At 36.6% G+C, this 20,161-nt stretch overlaps 1 protein-coding gene and 1 non-coding gene across 2 annotated transcripts in view; both read right to left on the bottom strand.

The window, feature by feature from the left end:
• The window catches only part of LOC102132468 (ankyrin repeat domain-containing protein 30B-like), a 115,042-nt gene extending 95,367 nt beyond the window's left edge, over positions 1–19,675 (bottom strand). The window contains 8 exon segments of the mRNA XM_065520015.1: positions 4,880–5,269; positions 8,704–8,768; positions 11,427–11,564; positions 13,169–13,275; positions 15,156–15,329; positions 15,489–15,603; positions 19,454–19,638; positions 19,640–19,675. Coding sequence (XP_065376087.1) covers positions 4,880–5,269; positions 8,704–8,768; positions 11,427–11,564; positions 13,169–13,275; positions 15,156–15,329; positions 15,489–15,603; positions 19,454–19,638; positions 19,640–19,675 — 1,210 coding nt within the window.
• On the bottom strand, positions 10,035–10,141 carry LOC123567059 (U6 spliceosomal RNA). The gene has a single exon (XR_006689754.2). It is a non-coding gene; the product is annotated as a U6 spliceosomal RNA (small nuclear RNA).
• Positions 19,676–20,161: the final 486 nt, after the last annotated feature.

Here is a 20,161-nt window from a genome sequence, read left to right as displayed (position 1 = left end):
AAGTTCTGGGTAGGGCAATTAGGCAAGAGAAAGAAATCAAGGGTATTCAGTTAGGAAAAGAAGAAGTCAAAATGTTCCTGTTTGCAGATGACATGATTGTATATTTAGAAAACCCCATTGTCTCAGCCCCAAATCTCCTTAAGCTGATAAGCAACTTCAGCAAAGTATCAGAATGCAAAAATAATCTGCAAAAATCACAAGCATTCTTATACACCAGTAACAGACAGAGAGCCAAATCAGGAATGAACTTCCATTCACAATTGCTTCAAAGAGAATAAAATACCTAGGAATCCAACTTACAAGGGATGTAAAGGACCTCTTCAAGGAGAACTACAAACCACTGCTCAGTGAAATAAAAGAGGACACAAACAAATGGAAGAACATACCATGCTCATGGATAGGAAGAATCAATATCGTGAAAATGGCCATACTGCCCAAGGTAATTTATATATTCAATGCCATCCCCATCAAGCTACCAATGAGTTTCTTCACAGAATTGGAAAAAACTGCTTTAAAGTTCATATGGAACCAAAAAAGAGCCCGCATCTCCAAGACAATCCTAAGTCAAAAGAACAAAGCTGGAGGCATCACGCTACCTGACTTCAAACTATACTACAAGGCTACAGTAACCAAAACAGCATGGTACTGGTACCAAAACAGAGATATAGACCAATGGAACAGAACAGAGTCCTCAGAAATAATACCACACATCTACAGCCATCTGATCTTTGACAAACCTGAGAGAAACAAGAAATGGGGAAAGGATTCCCTATTTAATAAATGGTGCTGGGAAAATTGGCTAGCCATAAGTAGAAAGCTGAAACTGGATCCTTTCCTTACTCCTTATACGAAAATTAATTCAAGATGGATTAGAGACTTAAATGTTAGACCTAATACCATAAAAATCCTAGAGGAAAACCTAGGTAGTACCATTCAGGACATAGGCATGGGCAAAGACTTCATGTCTAAAACACCAAAAGCAACGGCAGCAAAAGCCAAAATTGACAAATGGGATCTCATTAAACTAAAGAGCTTCTGCACAGCAAAAGAAACTACCATCAGAGTGAACAGGCAACCTACAGAATGGGAGAAAATTTTTGCAATCTACTCATCTGACAAAGGGCTAATATCCAGAACCTACAAAGAACTCAAACAAATTTACAAGAAAAAAACAAACAACCCCATCAAAAAATGGGCAAAGATATGAACAGACATTTCTCAAAAGAAGACATTCATACAGCCAACAGACACATGAAAAAATGCTCATCATCACTGGCCATCAGAGAAATGCAAATCAAAACCACAATGAGATACCATCTCACACCAGTTAGAATAGCGATCATTAAAAAGTCAGGAAACAACAGGTGCTGGAGAGGATGTGGAGAAATAGCAAGACTTTTACACTGTTGGTGGGATTGTAAACTAGTTCAACCATTATGGAAAACAGTATGGCGATTCCTCAAGGATCTAGAACTAGATGTACCATACGACCCAGCCATCCCATTACTGGGTATATACCCAAAGGATTATAAATTATGCTGCTATAAAGACACATGCACACGTATGTTTATTGCAGCATTATTCACAATAGCAAAGACTTGGAATCAACCCAAATGTCCATCAGTGACAGATTGGATTAACAAAATGTGGCACATATACACCATGGAATACTATGCAGCCATCAAAAAGGATGAGTTTGTGTCCTTTGTAGGGACATGGATGCAGCTGGAAACCATCATTCTTAGCAAACTATCACAAGAACAGAAAACCAAACACCGCATGTTCTCACTCATAGGTGGGAACTGAACAATGAGATCACTTGGACTCAGGAAGGGGAACATCACACACAGGGGCCTATCATGGGGAGGGGGGAGGGGGGAGGGATTGCATTGGGAGTTATACCTGATGTAAATGACGAGTTGATGGGTGCAGCACACCAACATGGCACAAGTATACATATGTAACAAACCTGCACGTTATGCACATGTACCCTACAACTTAAAGTATAATAATAATAAATAAATTTAAAAAAAAACTCTATAATAATTCTTTTGAACAGATTACCACTGAAGAAATTGTAAGTTAAATTCAATTGACTTTTCAGTAAACTTACTGCTTGAAATTCTCACATTTAAAAGTAATTTGCAACATCACTTTCTCTGACTCCTCTCATACTTTTCTTTAGCCACTGCTCAATCTCCTTGACCAAGTCTTTTGACTCTGTGAAATCTTGATACTCCCAAGGTTTTGTCAATGACTTTCTTCTTATTCTACATCTTCTGCATCATGGATAAGTTCATTGAAATCTATGGCTTTGCCTAATAATTATAATGAAATTATTCTAAGCCTACATCTCCAACCAGAGTTCTATCTCCAGCTAGAAATACCTATAATCCAATTACCTACTGAAAGTATCACACATGAGTGTTTCATTAAACTCATCATGTAAAGAAAACTGTTGGTCTGTCCCATGACTGTTTGCACTTCTCTACTGACCTGACAATTTTCTTTCTTTCTCTTTTTTTGAGATGGAGTCTTGCTCTGTTGCCCAGGCTGGAGTGCACTGGTGAGATCTCAGTGCACTGCACTCTCCGTCTCCTGGGTTTATGCCATTCTCCTGCCTCAGCCTCCCAAGTAGCTGGAACTACAGGCGTCCGCCATGACACCCAGCTAATTTTTTGTATTTTTAGTAGAGATGGAGTTTCACTGCGTTAGCCAGGATGGTCTCGATCTCCTGACCTCGTGATCTGCCCACCTTGGCCTCCCAAAGTGCTGGGATTACAGGCCTGAGCCACCGCGCCCAGCCCTGCCTTGACAATTTTCTACTCCTTCCCCATGAGCATTGTAAATGCTTATTCACAATCTGTAAACTTATGACCTGAGATTTTCTCTGTCCCATAGCTTTTTAAACTCAATAATAACTAAACTGTATTAACTGTATCTCTTTTCTGCCTTTGCTTTATCTTTCCAGTGCCACTGGAAATGCAAACTTATTATTTTATATTTATATTTCCTACTTAGACATGGCCCCTTATCTGATGGCTTTCACAGTGAAAAAGAAACCCTACCAATTACTATTGTTATTTTTTAAGTTTAAAAATATTTAGCAAAACAAATCAAAATAAAATAACGGCAAAGAAAGACCTGCAGGTTTAAATATGTAAATTGAGCTTTAACCTGGATGGGTCAAACTTTCATCATAGATTGATACTAGGCCACAGATTGGTGACCAAAAAAAAAAGACTATAGCATGAACTACTACAAAAGCTTACTTTGTTTTTAAATCCTTTTATGTAATTATCTTCTATATGAAGGACCAGCAAACTATATGCCACCGACCAAATTCAGCTTACCAAATGGTATTTTATACAATGTTTTATTGGAGTACAATCATGCCTATTTGCTCACACATTATGTATGACTGCTTTCACCCTACAATGCAGAGTTCAATAGCTGTAATAGAGACCACCTGGCCTAACATACTTAGTTTCTTTTTTTTTTTTTTTCAGATGGAGTGCTGCTCTGTCACCCAGGCTCCAATGCAGCCGTGCGATCTCAGCTCACTGCAGCCTCCGCCTCCTTGGTTCAAGCGATTCTCCTGCCTCAGCCTCCCAAGTAGCTGGGATTACAGGCACGTGCCACCACACCTGGATTTTTTTTTTTTTTTTGTATTTTTAGTAGAGATGGGGTTTCACCATATTGGCCAGGCTGCTCTCAAACTCATAACCTCATGATTCACCTGCCTTAGCCTCCCAAACTGCTGGGATTACAGGCATGAGCCACCACACTTGGTGGTCTAACATATTTCCTATCTGGCACTTTACAGGAAAAGTTTGCCAATCTCTGCGTTATACCATGACCAAAATGCCCTGATACTCAGATCTAATCTTGTGACTCCCCTGCTCAAACTTTTCCAATGAATCCCTGCAGAAAACATTGCTGGCTTCCTACGCATAGACATTATTTATTCTTTCTTGCTGCAGAAACACAAGTTTCTTTAGATATTCAGTATTCAATTACCCCAATCCCATCTCAAAAAGAGAAATTATTATTCTAAGCTAATCACAGTAATTACATTTGCTTTCCTAGTGACTGGCTTAGAAATGGCATATGGTATAATCCAGCCAACAAAAAGGTTACAGGAAGATTACTGCAAGTTTCCAAGTTTTCTCCCTATTTAAAAGAAACATGTGAACAAAAGCAGCCCTTCTAGCCTTTAAATATTGTCTTGAGAGAGCATGATGATTGGAGCTGTTGTTAATTAGCCTACCAAAAGTGGGATCCTGGCTGGGCACGGTAGCTTACACCTGAATTCCCAGCACTTTTGGAGGCCAAGGAGGGGATATCTGCGAGGTCAGGAGTTCGAGTTCAGCCAATATAGTGAAACCCTGTCTCTACTAAAAATACAAAAAATTAGCCAGGTATGGTGGTGGGTGCCTGTAATGCCAGCTACTTGGGAGGCTGAGGCAGGAGAATTGCATGAACCCAGGAGACAGAGGTTGCAGTGAGGCGAGATCGCTCGCGCCATTGCACTCCAGCCCAGGCAACAGTGTGAGACTCCATCTCAAATCAATCAATCAATCAATCAATCAATAAAAATGGGAGCCTATGATGTCCCTGAACCACCAAAAGAACTTTAGTTCCTATGGTTTTAGCCATTGTTAGTTAATTCATCTAGTATTTACAATCAGAAGTATTGTGAGAATTTTTCCAGGGCCTACAGAATAAGATCTACTTATTTCTATACTATCAAAAAGTGTTGCCTAAGTTTGCCTTATTTACATATTCAAGTCATTCCCAACAACTCCCATATCACGCTTTTTTCACTAGGGAACCTGAAGTGACAATAAACCCTACAAAGTTCACTAAAGCATCTTACCATTTGTACTAGCTTTTATAGATGTTTCTTTTGTAGGACATGTTCCTTTTTCCAAATCTTCAGTTTTATTAGGTGTTACTCCTGCCATGCATTCAGTCTTTACAGATGTTTCTTTTTCCTCCCATGTGATCTTCCTAGGTCTTTCTTTTGCTGGCCATTCAGATTTCTCAGATGTTTCTTTTGTAGGCCTCATAATTTTCCTAGGTGTTTCTTCTGAGGACTGTTCAAACTTTCCAGATGTCGCTTTCCCCAGACATTGAATTTTGTCAGATGTTCCCTCCACCAAGCGTGCAGCCTCATCAGGTGGTCTTTCCACCAAGCTTTCAGCCATGTCAGGAGTTCTTTCCGCCAAGGGTGCAGCCTCATCAGTTGTTCCTGCAGGTGTTCCTTCTGCCAAACATGCAATCTGGTTAAATTTTCTTTCTGCTAATATCATCCTCCTGACTCTTCACCTGGCAAACTTCTACTCATTCTGTATGCTTTCCTTAAATATTACCAAACTTTTCTTTTCTCTCTCTTTTTTTTTTTTTTTTTTTTTTTTTTTTTTGATGGAGTCTTGCTCTGTTACCCAGGCTAGAGTGCAGTGGCGCGATCTCAGCTCAATGCAATTCAAACAATTTTCCCACATCAAGTGACCCTCTTACCTCAGCCTCCCAAGTAGCTGGGATTACAGGCACAAGCCACATCACCCGGCTAATTTTTCATATTTAGTAGAGATGGGTTTCACCATGTTAGTCAGGCTGGTCTCAAACTCCTGAGTTCAAGCAAACCATCTGCCTTGGCCTCCCAAAGTGCTAGGATTACAGGAGTGAGCCACTGTGACTGGACACTACTAAATTTTTTAAAGCTTTAATTCTTCACGTTGGATATAAAATGTCTGACACATGCTGAATATGGTAATGACATGACATAATAAGTAATAATTATAAGCTCTCAAAGGAGTTCTGGCACAGAGTAAGCACTAAATAAAGTAATAAATAATAAAAAAGATGACAATAACAGGAAAAAATGCTTAGTACCTTAATAAAGAAGTAAATAAAAAATGACAATGATAATAACAAGGAAGATGCTTAGTACCTTAAAGATACCTGACAGTTATTTGTTAAGTGGACAAGTGGATAAACGAAAAAAAAAAAAAAAAAAAAAAGCATTTTTAGGGAAATTCTGTTGGAAAAATACAGAAATTCAGTAGGCACAGCTCTACTGTATTATGAGCACTGTAAAGACCCAAACTATGTGTAGTCCATCTTTGTCTCCTGCAGCTTGCCAAATCTAACTTATAGAGGTCCTTTGATAAATACGTAATAAATTAAAGATGTGCTCATACAGTTCATATTGTAAAATGCATTGTGTCACATTTATATATCACAGTAGCATTTTCATTATTGTGAAAAGTTTTTGTAATTTTTTTATAACTTTTTGAGTTTAGTGTTATTTGAATATTTATAATGATAATATTTTGGCTATTAGAAACAGAGTAACTTCTTGTAACAAAATTGCTATTCACACACTAATTATCCAGCAGATAGAACAACATACCTTGTTCTAATGAAGTAAATATATCTTATTTGGTTTCAACTTAGAGGGAATGAAGTTGATAATAGTGAGACCTTGTTGGTACAAGACTATGTAACATCCTGCACTTCTCAATAAAGAATTGCTTTTCCGACTTCTGCACTCCGTAGGTGTCGTTGAAAGATAATCTCCTATTGGTACTGATGTACCCTGGCTAAGTTTTGCAATTCTTGTTGACATTTGTTTATGGTGCCAGAAAAGTATTATTAAATTCCAAATTCTAAAGATAGTTACTTTTTTAGCGACACAAGTCACTATGTCACACAGTTGATCCTCGAATAAGGGTTTTCACTCTAGGAGCCCACTAATAGATTTTTCTTTTCCTTTGCCACTGCAAGATAGCAAGACAAATCTCTCCTCTGCCTTCTCCTTATCAGACTACTCAATGTGAAGGCAATAAGAATGAAGACTTTCACGTATACTAATTCACTTCCACTTAATAAATAGTGAATATATTTTTTCCTCCTTCTAGCAGTTTCTTTCCTCCAGCTCACTTTATTGTAAGAATACAGTATACAGTGCATATAAAATAGAAACTATGTGTTAATTGACTGTTTATGCTTTCAATAAGGCTCCAGGTCAAGAGTGGACTATTAGCAAAGTTTTGGTGGAGTCATAAGAAACAGATTTTCATATGAAGCAGATTTTCAGCTGCATGGAGGATCAGCACCCTAACTCTTATATTGCTCAAGATTCAACTGTAATTAATTCTCATTTCCTAAATGCAAACCATTTATTGTAAAAATTAAATAGAGCCCAGAAGTTCAATACCAGCCTGAGGGCAACATAAGAAGACCCTGTCTCTACAGTAAATAAATAAATAAATAAATAAATAAATAAATAAATAAAACCATGTTTCTTCATAGGTTATTGTAGGAGTTCATCAGGTTGGTGGGAAACATTTTAAGATGACATTATAGGACATAGACCAAATCTTCTTGGAAGGCTGGAAGGTTTTGTAAAAGTCTCAAGATAGGGTTATAGCTGAAAGCAGTCTAATCTTTACCTTGAGTAAATAGCTTAAAGTGGGTACAAAGGAAAGTAGAGTAGTTTATCTAAATAGCTTGTTTACTCATGCGTTTTTTTGTTTGTTTGTTTTGTTTTTGTTTTTTTGAGACCGAGTCTCACTCTGTCGTCCAGGCTGGAGTGCAGTGGCGCGATCTCAGCTCACTGCAAGCTCCACCTCCCGGGTCCACGCCATTCTCCTGCCTCAGCTCTGGAGTAGCTGGGACTACAGGCGCCCACCACAGAGCCTGACTCATTTTTTGTACTTTTAGTAAAGACGGGGTTTCACCATATTAGCCAGGATGGTCTTGATCATCTGATCTCGTGATCCGCCCGCCTCGGCCTCCCAAGGTGCTGGGATTACAGGCGTGAGCCACCGCGCCCGGCCACTCATGCAGCTTTAAGACTCCCCTTTGATCACCCACCAGCAGGATGGCTCTCCCGGGGTGGGGCGACCAGATTAATTACCCACAGGTATGTTGACTCAAAGCCTTTGTCATTAAAACTTTGCCCACGGGGCCAGCTTGCCAGGGTTGTGGCTGCTGACTCTTTACAGCAACTTCCTTGGTGTCTGTAATTGGCTGAGAACCCTTGCTGCTCTTTCACTGAATATCGGTGTCTGGATATGCGTCTCATTTGTCACGCAGCCGGGGTCTGCAGGATAGACTCCCGCAGGTTATAATATTCAAATGTTACAGTTTTCTGTTATTAATTCCTACTTTTCGTTATTAGATGTTCGATTCTTTGTGGCTTGTAATTCAGGGCATGTAAACTAATTATAATTTGTAATAAAATTTATTTATAAATATATTAATTCATTAAATTGGATAACCTGATCATCCCCTATTACTGAGCTCATCAATCACACAAAGGGTTATACATTTTATAACAAGTTTAAGTTGTTATGACAATTGAGGAATCATGCAATATACAAAATTGTGTTATTTATACAAAAGTATTATATAGGATTTTAGGGACCATAATTAAACATTTTTTCAGATAACATTTTTTGAGATTATAAACTACCTACAACTAAATTCTTAACTAACTCTGAATAATAAACTAAAAAATTAAATCAAAGCTCTATATATATATATATGTACATACCCACATATACCCACATATATGTATATATGTAAACACATGCTATTTACACATTGCTTTTTGAATTGCTTTTTCGTGATCAACACTTCCATAATCTTATGGTAGCACCACCAAGAGTAGCTTACTATCCGAAGTCTTACCTGGATTGGTATTTTGAGGATTTTTAGATAATTTTCGTATATGTTTCAAAAGTTGTTGATGAATGCTACGTATAAAAATGTAATAAATAAAATTACTATTTTAATGCTGATATAAAAAACATTTACTAAATTTATTAAGTTCTTAGAGCATTTCAGACAATATCAGAGCTAACATCAGAACATTACTTATTCCATAGACTTTAAGTTTGTAAGCTCTATGAACTTATTAGGCTTCTAATTAAAGAAGAAATAAAGCAAGATGAAATATTCATGAATTGAGGGCTGTATAACTCAGTAAATTTAACTAGAGTTAGCTTGGCTTAATAGAAAATGTCCCTAACTCAGAAAAAGTCCTAGCGCAGTTACCAACAGGTATTTTTTCTTGAACAAGTTGCTTCTCTCAGGCTCAATGTCTTCTAAAAATGAGGATTTTAGAGCCTTATTTCACTAGGTTATCACAAAGATTTAACAATAAAACACTTTTAAAATGCTCAAAGAAATAATGAAACAATGAAATAATTTATTCTTGAACCTTATTGCTGAAGCTATTTTAAAATTCCCAATAAAACACCATGTGTTGGCCTGGTGCAGTGGCTCATGCCTGTGATGCAATCACTTTGGGATGCTGAGACAGGAGGATTGCTTGAGCCCAGAAGTTCAAGACCAGCCTGGGCAACCCAGGGAGACTCTGTCTCTACAAAAAATAAATTTAATTTTTTTTTAAAAAGTGTTTATTCATAGGTTATAATGTTCAAATGTTGCAGTTTTCTGTTATTAATTCCTGCTTTTGGTTATTAGATGTTCTATTCCTTGTGGCTTGTAATTTAGGCATCTAAGCTATTTTATAATTTGTAATGAAATTTATTTATAAATATATTAATTCATTAAATTGGATAACCTGATTATCCTCTATTACTGAGCTCATCAGTCACACCAAAGGCAGAAAACTAACAGATGTCAGCATCTGGCTTGGACTACTACTACTCTTTATCTACCTCCTTTAACCTGAATGAACAAATCTTTGTTAGAATGATGCTTAGTCACTATGTTCATTTCCAGCTGCTGTAGAAGACAAAACCCTACCTTTATTTTTTATAAGTTCCACAAAGAAGATACAAGTTGGTATTTTCTCATTTCTGAGATGCCTACTAACAACATATTGCACAGAAGATCCTATGTGTTACCATACCTCATTTCATATATCACCTTACATAAATATTTTTTGTATGAAAATCACAATTGCAATACTGGGTGCCACCCATTTTGCTTTGACTCACACCGTTTCCTTGGAGCTAGTTAGAAAGTAGTTACATGTCCTTTTGGGGACTGCAAGAAATACGCAACACTTCACAGATTTCTATGTCATCCTTGTGCAGGGACCATGCTGACCTTCTTGACATTGTTTCAATTTTAGCATATGTACCCCTGAAGTCAGCACAAATCCCTACTTTTATATGTGAAGACTATCAGTGATGGATGAGGCTTGCTCTGTTAAATCTAAACAACTTACTTGAGATAGAGTGAAGTCTATTGAATGGCTTCATGGTAATGCAGAATTTGAAAATATTTTAAAAACTCAAGGTAGAGATGCAAGTAACAAGGAAGATTTTTACTTTTAGGAAAAAAGAATCACTTGAGGGGACAACCACAAGTTAGAACCCACTACAACTTTGGAAAGATGACATGGGATTTTACAGAATAAGATGAGACCTTCCACTACCTACAAAATGGTGCTACACAGGATATAAAGGGCCAGGGATATAGATCTGGTAATAGAATAAAAATGGATCTCTAATTTCTTCCTGTAACATTATTTCAACCTGACTTACAGTTTTAAACTATCACAACTAATATTTGCTAGAGAAAATAGAAAAAAGTCACTCAAAGGATAACTTACCATGAAGGTCTAGGCCAAGTCCAGGTTAAGATGTGGGTTTCACATGAGGTTTTGAGTGGGAGGAGAAGGGTCAACTTGCTCACTATGTGTGTGGCTAAAGATAAAAGTTCTAGCTGCCAGAGCGGAGTGCTGGTACTTTGGAAACAATGGCTGAGAATATGTATGTGTATTAACTTTGTAATTAATAAAAAAATAATAATAACTTTTTTTAAAAAAAGTAAAAAAAAAAACTGTAATAACTTTGAAGTCTACATACGGATCACTATGAAAACTGAGGGATCTGTGTTAGTAAGGGCATCCTGGTCACAAAGGTCGATCATTGCCAGACTGCAGGCGCAATTTCAATGGCAACGATGCAGCAACAGAATCAATGGAAATAACAAAATGAAGAGAATGGCCATGTCCCCCCAAGTCCTTCTGACTTATACAAAATGAATATCTTCCTTGGACTTAAGGAACCCCTTAGATTCTTTTTAAAAATTCAAGTATTGAGATATGGAAGACGGCCCCCAGGGGACACTATCAGGTTTTCTGCCAAAGTGGACATTTCAAGACCCAAATAACTAATTAGAAAAATTAAAATTGTGACACTGTATTTATCCCGCGCATAGGGATTATACTTCAAATCAAGCAGTCAACATTAGGATCCCTAGGGATAAAGTTGTTGAAAGTCCTAAAATAAAGAATTCTGGACCCAATACTCCTTCTAACTAGTCTGGCTTTTTGCCTAGTTTCTGGCTGATAAAGTGAATTAAGTCACTGTCATTCAAAAACTACCTGGAACAAACTATAAAATCTCACCTAGCCTTTAAATGTAAACACTTACACATTAACTCCACAAGCAGCAGCATAATGTTCTGCAGTCATTCCACACATATCTTCAGCAAAGATGTCAACATTTTGCTGAAGAAGCATGCCAACTATCTCTGATGATCCATCACATATGGCAAGCATAAGGGCTGTGCTAAAATAACAAAGAAATAACTTATTATGAGCAGAACCAATTTAATATGTGCCTGTCAGTGTAGAATTAACCATTTACATGTACTAACAAACATAAGTATCTGGAGTGCTCAAGTGTTTATCCTTGCAAATTACCACCAAATCTAAAAGGAAGGGGCAAAAAGACTCATGTCCCATTGGGATATGGCATACTAGAATTGGCTAACATAAAGTCCTTTGAGGGGCAAGGAATTATGCTTTGTTCACTAATCTCAAAGAGGCAAATATTTAAGTGAAAAATTATCTATTTCTTCCTTAGTCTGATGTAATATTTTGTACTTCAAAATCAGCTAGAAGTTAGACAAGTGAGAGCAATCTGAAAGCTTAAAACAATATTAGGAATAATGATAGTAGTAGCAGTCATAGAAAGTTTAGTTAACAATGCTGATAACAATGTATGAAACACTGAATTAAATGCTGTTGATATTTATAATGTTACTTCAATATAATCATTCTTAAAGGACATATTACTATTCTCCTTTTCATATAGAAAATCATACTTGGTATTAAGTAATGTTTGCAAAGTCACACCTATCAAGTGTGGAAGCTATAAATTAAACTCAGTCTTGTGTGAATCAAAAGCATCTTTTCTCTTTATCACTCACCTATGGCTTATCTTAATTAACTAAAATATTAATCCAATTAAAGATGTCTTTCTTCCCTCTACCCATTCAAATTAAAAATAAAAATACCCTATGAATAAAAAAGGAAAAAATAATAATAAATTCACAGTATCTGGTGGCAGCAATTAACAGTCACATAGGGATAACCTAAAATTAATATGCTTCAAAGAAAACAACTTTATTAAAGCAAACAGTCATCCTAAAGACAAAATGATTTTATACTCCTATTTCTATTTAATATTGCTTTTTTTTCTTTGAGATAGAATCTCACTCTATTACCCAGGCTGGAGTGTGGTGGCATGATCTCAGCTCACTGCAACCTCTGCCTCCTGGGTCAAGCGATTCTCGTGTCTCAGCCCCCTGAGTAGCTGGGACTACAGGCATGTGCCACCATGCCCAGCTAATTTTTGTGTTTTTATTAGAGATGGGGTTTCACCATATTGGCTAAGCTGGTCTCAAACTCCTGGCCTCATGTGATCCAACCACCTTGGCCTCCCAAAGTGCTGGGATAACAGGCAACAGCTACCATGCCCAGCAAATATTGCATGTTTTAAAAAGTGTATAAAAAAGAGAAGTTAGAAAAATACTATAAAACTGTTAATAATTCAATATTGAATTATAAAATAAACTGAAAGGGTTCACACTTCTTAAAACTAATACAGAACCACTTTCATTAATAGAAGATGATGCAACCAAAAACATCAGATTACACATAAGAATCAGTCGATATAATAAGAGAAGATAAGTCCTACTATATACTGTTCTTTATGTTGACCAGTCCAAATAATCACTTTTCTTCTGATAATTTGTGTTTATATGTTTCACTATAATCTAATAATTTTAACTAAATGTTATTAATTTAATATTTCTGACTTGAGTGTTATTAATCTAGAACACTAGTCAAGTGTTTTTTTTAAAAAAAAAAAAAAAAGAAGTACCATACCATTTAAACTCATTAACTACATTTGCATTTGCATTTTTGGTCAGCAAAAATTCCACAATTCGCTCACTTCTTTTCATTATGGCCAGTAAAAGGGGTGTGAGGCTAGCCTGCAAAATATCAAAACAATTTATAATCATGAAATTACATATTTCTCAACTGAACTGAATACCTTACATAATATCCTATTAACTTAAACACATAAAATAGAAAGTAAATCAATAGCAGTCCCTTCTTTCTCCCTTTTCTGTGCTTTCCCATGCACTGCACCTTCCCTTGTAAACATTCAACCTCTGCATCACCACATTAACTCTGGTTATCTCCAAAAATCATTATATTGTAATGATTTTATGGTTTCCCATCTAAACCAAGAGCTTCTTGAGTGCAAGGGCTGTATCTTTTATCTCTATATCCTTAAACCCTAAGACATAGTAGTAAATAATTTGTTTTTGACTAAATGAGTAATCTAAATAATTACCTCTAGGGCAGTGTTTCTTAAACTATATTCCAGAGAATAATTACCTTACCAGAAGCAATGTACCCCAACAGATTCCACCATTATATATGTTCAAGAAATATTATAAAACTGTGAATTAAATGTCCATTATTCAATAAATGACTTGAACTTTGCCTAATACTTATTTGACAATGTATTTTTGTGGCAGAGATTAACATTTGACAAATTAGAATTTCAGGGATGCAGTTTTGTAAGCTTTCCAAGAAAAATGGAGGTTTCCTCTGGGTGATACAAACTCTTTTGATTCTCTTCTATCAATAATCCCAAGATCCCAGATGCCAATGTCAGGCACTCCTGCTCTAAATGAGTCACTAAGGAAGTGGCTCTAAATTAAAAGAGATTGGCTTCAAATGAACTTTGACTGCTTATTATTAAATGGTCCATGGGGTTTCTCCTGTTACAAGACAATAAAATTTTATCTCAGCTATTAGAAATTCAGTATAAAAGTTTATTATCAATTATAATGACAATCCTAGGATCCTAATGCATATCTATTTCTTAAAATGCAACAATCCATTTGTATTCTGGTTTCTATTGTAATTGCTACTTAATTTTTGGCAAAACATCAAAAATATGAATAAAATGGCTTATTCATGAAAGTTCTAACTCACCTATGTGGATTAGCATAATAGAAGCCCCTAAATCACTTGAATTTTAAGGGACAATTCTGAGAAGAAGGATATAATATTTTCTGCAATGCACATAACTTATTCAAATACAACCATGATTAATCTGAAAAGGCTTAAAAGCATTCTAATAAAAGATTATTATTTATGGTTTACATATAGAAAAATCATTGTTTAAAAAAATCTTCTAAATTCTAGAAGTCAACCCCAATATTAATGAATTAATGTAAGATATAAACCATATATTATAAACACCAATAAACTGCCTTGAATACCTTGAAATCTTTACCAACACATACTATGAGAGAGGAATTGATGACTGAAATATTTACAAAGGCAAAAGAGGTAAGTTGAGTAAGTGATGTAACTAGGTGGGCACAGTAGCAAACTGGAAGCATATGCTTTGTGTAAAGCTGGAACGTCTTCTTAGCACGCAAAACAGTCATATGGGCTCAAGAGACACCAGATTCAATCCTTTAACAAGAAATCCAGATTTCTGCATGTCTCCTAAATTTTACATGTTGACTCAATTTATGAAGGCAAATTTTGCTTTCCTGTAGTTTTACAATAATTGGAAAGAAAAAAAAACTTGGGTAGGAAAGAATATTTGAAAAAGTTTTACCTTTAACAAACTCAAATATTTATCATAAATGCACAGAAAAGCCATAGTCTCTAATAGTTCTTGTAAAAATATTAATATTTAAAGTAAAATCTTAGGTAATTAAGTTCTTTCAACTTATTTTCATTCAAGGAATGTTTGAGCTTCCAAATATAACACTTTTACATATGTTAATGTTAAAACAAATGGATTTCAAATATTTTGAAAATAACATTGGTTAACGTCTACCTTGTTTTGCACTTCGATGACTGCACCATGGGACAGCAGTTTTGCCACCATTGACAAATTCTCACTATAAACAGCATAATGGAGAGCTGTGTTGCCATACATATCTACAACATTTAGATCAGCACCAGAATCTATCAGAATATTTGCACAAGCCTCCCTCTGGCATTGTAGAGCCTGTCGGTATTTAAGCAAGAAGTAAATTATAAATTATAAGAAATCAAAATAAGTATTCCACAGGTTTCACAGACTAGTTGTGTTTCAACTAAATTCATTTTTATTCTGTGTATTGGAACCAAATCCATCTTCTACTGAAAAAAATTGACTACTATTTACCTTCATCAGAGGTGTCCTGTTTTCGCCATCAAGGACATCAAGTCGGCACTTTCTGTCTACCAGAAATGTTACTACTTCCGCATGGCCGTTGACACAGGCCCAGTGTAGAGCAGTCCTATGAGAGTGAGAGGACTTGTTGGCAAAGTTTAGTCCACTGTCTCAAAACATACAATGATTTATGTAATTGTCAACATTAAATACCAGGCTCTTTCTCTGCCTTCAAAACAAATATTTAATATTCTCCTGAAGAAAGTACAATGTTCATTCACTCTTTTTGCTCACTACATTAACGAAAGAGTGCCTGTTTGAATACAAAGAATTTGACCTTTGGATTCAGTTCAACTTGAGCTTGAATATTACTTTAAGATCTTTCACTTTCTAGCTGTCACTTAAACTTTCTGCACCTCAATTTTCTCATCAATCAAATGAAGATGAATACAGTAGTTATCTCAGGACATCACTGTGATGCCTCAATGAGAATCTACGCAAAGTATTTGGGAGAGTTCCTAGTACGTGTAACAGCTCAGTAATTGTTAGATATTATAATTATTACTACTACTTAACAAAGAAAACATTTTAAGTAAAATGGTGCAATTATGCCTACTTTGTGGTGTGTTTTAAAAGTTAGAGGTAACACAGTATTTTAAAGATTCTAAGATGCTCAATTTCTCATATTTTAACATCTCTGGCATGGAAATGCCACTTATAATTCATTATTTATTACAACTATATTTGGCAGAAATTTAAACAATCTTTTATTGGTGCATAAAATAAGGAGGCATCACACAATTCACAGTGCCTTCCAAGAAGTGGAATATGGTATATACATATATATGTATGGCAGTCCTACTCACAGGATTAACAATGAAAGAAATTTTACCTTTTAAGAGTACTACACAAAAGAAGAGTTGAAATAAAAACAATAAATTGTTAAAACAAGCTACTTCTTTAATATTTTAAAAACTTCAAGCCAAAGAAAACTTTGGATTCAAATAAATAGGCATGGCTCATTTTATTCCCTATTTAGATTTACAGAATGTATGGAAATTCATATTTAGATTTATAGAATGCATGCAAATTAGATGTTTTTGAAGATTAATATTACTATTTAGAGCTGTTATAAATTTCCAATATCATGGTTGGTAGTTATCTTTTACTAGTTTCTCACTTCAGAAGTGTTTTTGTTTGAAAGATGAGAGGAAAAGCTTCAATTGAGATTCAGCCCTAATACTCCAATTTTAAATCCCTCACTTTGCTCAGGCTGAGCAGGTAAATGTGAAATTTTTAAGGATGAAAAGGTCTTGAGAGTTAATAGAATGTATCTTCTACATAATAGGCATTCAGCTTACATGTGATGAATGGATTAAAAGAATGGATAAATACAGTTAGGATGTTCAATATCTTAAAAAATTGCTATAAATAAAGCACTTATATTTGCTATTTTATTTTTCTAATAATAAAACTACACTAAAATGATTATAGTTATTGACATATAAGTAATAAATCTATGTATAATAAAAATATGTGTTTAATAAAATGTATATGTAAATCAATAAGCACAGATAAAAAGATTCTCTTCTGAAGATGCTAAAAGTTCACAGAATATACTAATGCACATAAAAAATACATAAAGTGAGAAATTATCTTTATCTGTGCAAAATACATATTGCTGCTCTTCCCCAAAATTATTTCATTAATAATAAACTTTCACTAATAGCATTGTACATGTTCAATGCAGAAATCAAAAATAATAGAAAGGAAAAACATTTTATATTAAAACAAACGTCCTCAAATAACAAATTTTATCATATTTTGGACATAATTTCAGATAACACAAGACCATAGTCTGTATGTATAATCAAACTGAATTTTACCCTCACTTGGTACACCAAAATCCATTTTCAAATGTTAACATACTTCTGTATATGTTTCTGCCTTGAGTGGTCACATATTATCCCATGCTGTAAACTCACTGAAATGTATTTATAAAAACCATTAAATGGAATCTTTTTAATACATTGATATTTTAAGCAGTGCTCAGAAAAGAAATTGTGATATGTTTCATTATTTTCTAAAAATATTTTAGTATAATAGAATTGATCACTAATGGGCATATACAATTTTTAAATATGGTACTTACCATCAAATTGTCTATTTGAAAAGTCATCTGAAACTTACACTTTAAAGAGTACTATGAATGTCACTGCCTTTTATCCTCACAAACTTTGTAGGTAGAAAACAGTATTTGATTCCTCTTTTAACTTAAATGTCTTCTCTAACCAGGAACACTAAATATTGTTTCCTATGTGCATAGGTCACTCGCAGATCTTAAAACAGGACTTTGCCCAGTTTTAAATTAGAGGCCCAGTACTTTTTTTAGATCTACAATTTAGATAACTAATTTAAATTACCCAATTTTAAATTAGAGGATTTTCTGTTGATTTGAATGAATTCTCTATAAAACAAAGATTTTTAAATATAATATGTATACACACATACACATACATGAGTAGTAAATATTTACAAGTATGCTGCCCTTTATTTTTTCACATATGCAGGGTAATTTAATTTTTGTTTTACTAAATTACCCTTCAGAATGCTTGCTTCTGAGCTTCTTAGAAAGGTTTTGTCAACATAAAAATGTATCTGTGTAAATAGGCATGTTTTTTCTGGTATTTTTATCTTTTTGTATATTAAAAATTTTTAATCTATATTCCATCAGGAACTTATTTTGTGCCATAAAAATCTAGTTTTCTCCAAAAAGCAGGCATTTCACTTACGAAACTAATTCTTTTCCTACTAGTATAAAGTGTGATCATTATCAAGTTCTAAATTCTTACATATATTTGGGTGTTTCTGGATTTTCTATTCTGTTGTATTCAATTACCTGTCTTTTCAGCTGTTAGCAAATAATTTGTGATTTTTTTGTTTGTTTGTTTTTTTAGACAGAGCCTCATTCTGTCGCCTAGGCTGGATTGCAATGGCAGGATCTCGGCTCACTGCAAACTCCACCTATCGGGTTCAAGTGATTCTCCCGCCTCAGCCTCCCGAGTAGCTGGAATTACAGGCAGCCAACATCAGGCCTGGCTAATTTTTGTATTTTTGTAGAGACGGTGTTTCACCGTATTGGCCAGGCTGGTCTTGAACTCCTGACCTCAGATGATCCACCCGCCTCAGCCACCCGAAGTGCTGGAATTACAGGCGTGAGCCACTGCTCCCGGCCCATCTTGTGCAAATTAATAGCACATTTTGATGTCTAGAAGGGCAGGACTTTTCTACTCCGTTACAAAATATTTAAAATGTCATCACAATAGTAAAAGCCTGTGTAATTTTAAAAATGTTAAAACGTTGATAACTTTACTTGGTTTATGTAAAACTGTTAAAGAAGTTGCATCTTGAGAAAAATGAGTCTTCTTAAATTCAAGAACATAAGCCATCTTCCCACCTCGAAGTTTCCTTCTAGGGTCCCTCAGCAAAGAACATATTTACATAGACATTCATTGATATCAAAATGGACATTGGACTTTATCCAAAGAATTTTTAGCCAAGAAGTTCATATATTATAGGAATTATTTTATTATGCACCATTTCATAGTGTGTCTAACATTATCTTTTAAAACCTGTACATTAAAAGTAAAACCCTGTATGTACTTAATTCTGTGAGTTAAATCACTCTAAAATCTTCTACACAGTGCTCTGTGAGAGGAAGTGGGAGTGAAGAAGAAAGCAACTAAAGTTTGGAGTTGATTTTAAGGTGGCCTGGGCCCTCTGCCCTGCAGGGCGCCCCCATCCCAGGCCTGGGGGTCCTGCCCAGGATGGCCGCCCCACAGCCCGCCACTCCTCCACCCACCACTCCTCCACCTGCTCCCCTCGTCCCCAGGCCCCCCAGCCCCTCATTCTGAAGGGGCGATCCTCCCACAGCCACCACCTCCTCCTGCAGCCCCGGCTCAGGCAGGGCCTGGTACCTCTTCTTCACATCTCTTTTGTTCAGGTCGATGGTTTTCTTCGTTACTGTCATACTCTCCAGCTTCTGGACTTGGCCCAGGGAGGCAGCTTTATGGATCTTCCCGAGATCCCCGAAGTGGATGATGTACGAGTCGTTCTTGGTGTAGACCAGCTCGCTGAAGGCGCTCGGGCGCTCCGGGCCCCGGCACGCCCTTGCCAGCGGCAGCTGAGAGCCTCTTCATGGCGGCAGCCCCCTGCTAGAGAGAACCCGCGCCTCCCGCTCGCCCTTCCCCAGCCCCTACCGCTCGCCCTCGCTTCCTGCTGGCCCTTCCCCAGCACCCACCCAGCTCCCACTTGCCCTTCTTTAGTTCCCGCACCCGCCCCAACACCAGTAAAAATTTCTGTATCGCCAAGCTCTTGGACACTCCGGCCTCCCTCGGGAGAAATTCTGAGCAGAGCCGTTAGGCAGCAGCTCATGCGCAACTCAACAGGCTGAGGAGACACGCGCCCTGGCCGCGCTCCACCGAGCACCGCGTGCAGGTGGCACCTGCCGCTGAGGCACTGCCGGGCTGGCGGGCCTCCTTGGAGCGGAAGGTGGCGGGCGCCCTGCAACACGGCCTGCTTGACGTAGCCGCCCCTGGCCCCTCCTCGACCCGCGATCCAGGAGCTAGACCCTGGTGCTGGGCACCGTGCAGCCTCCAGGGTGGCGCTGAGCGTCGATTCCCGCC

The sequence above is a fragment of the Macaca fascicularis genome, chromosome 9 (assembly GCF_037993035.2).
Source record: "Macaca fascicularis isolate 582-1 chromosome 9, T2T-MFA8v1.1".
NCBI classification, from domain to species: Eukaryota; Metazoa; Chordata; class Mammalia; order Primates; family Cercopithecidae; genus Macaca; species Macaca fascicularis.
Note: the sequence above shows the minus strand (reverse complement) of the source record. Positions and strands in the feature narration are given on the sequence as shown.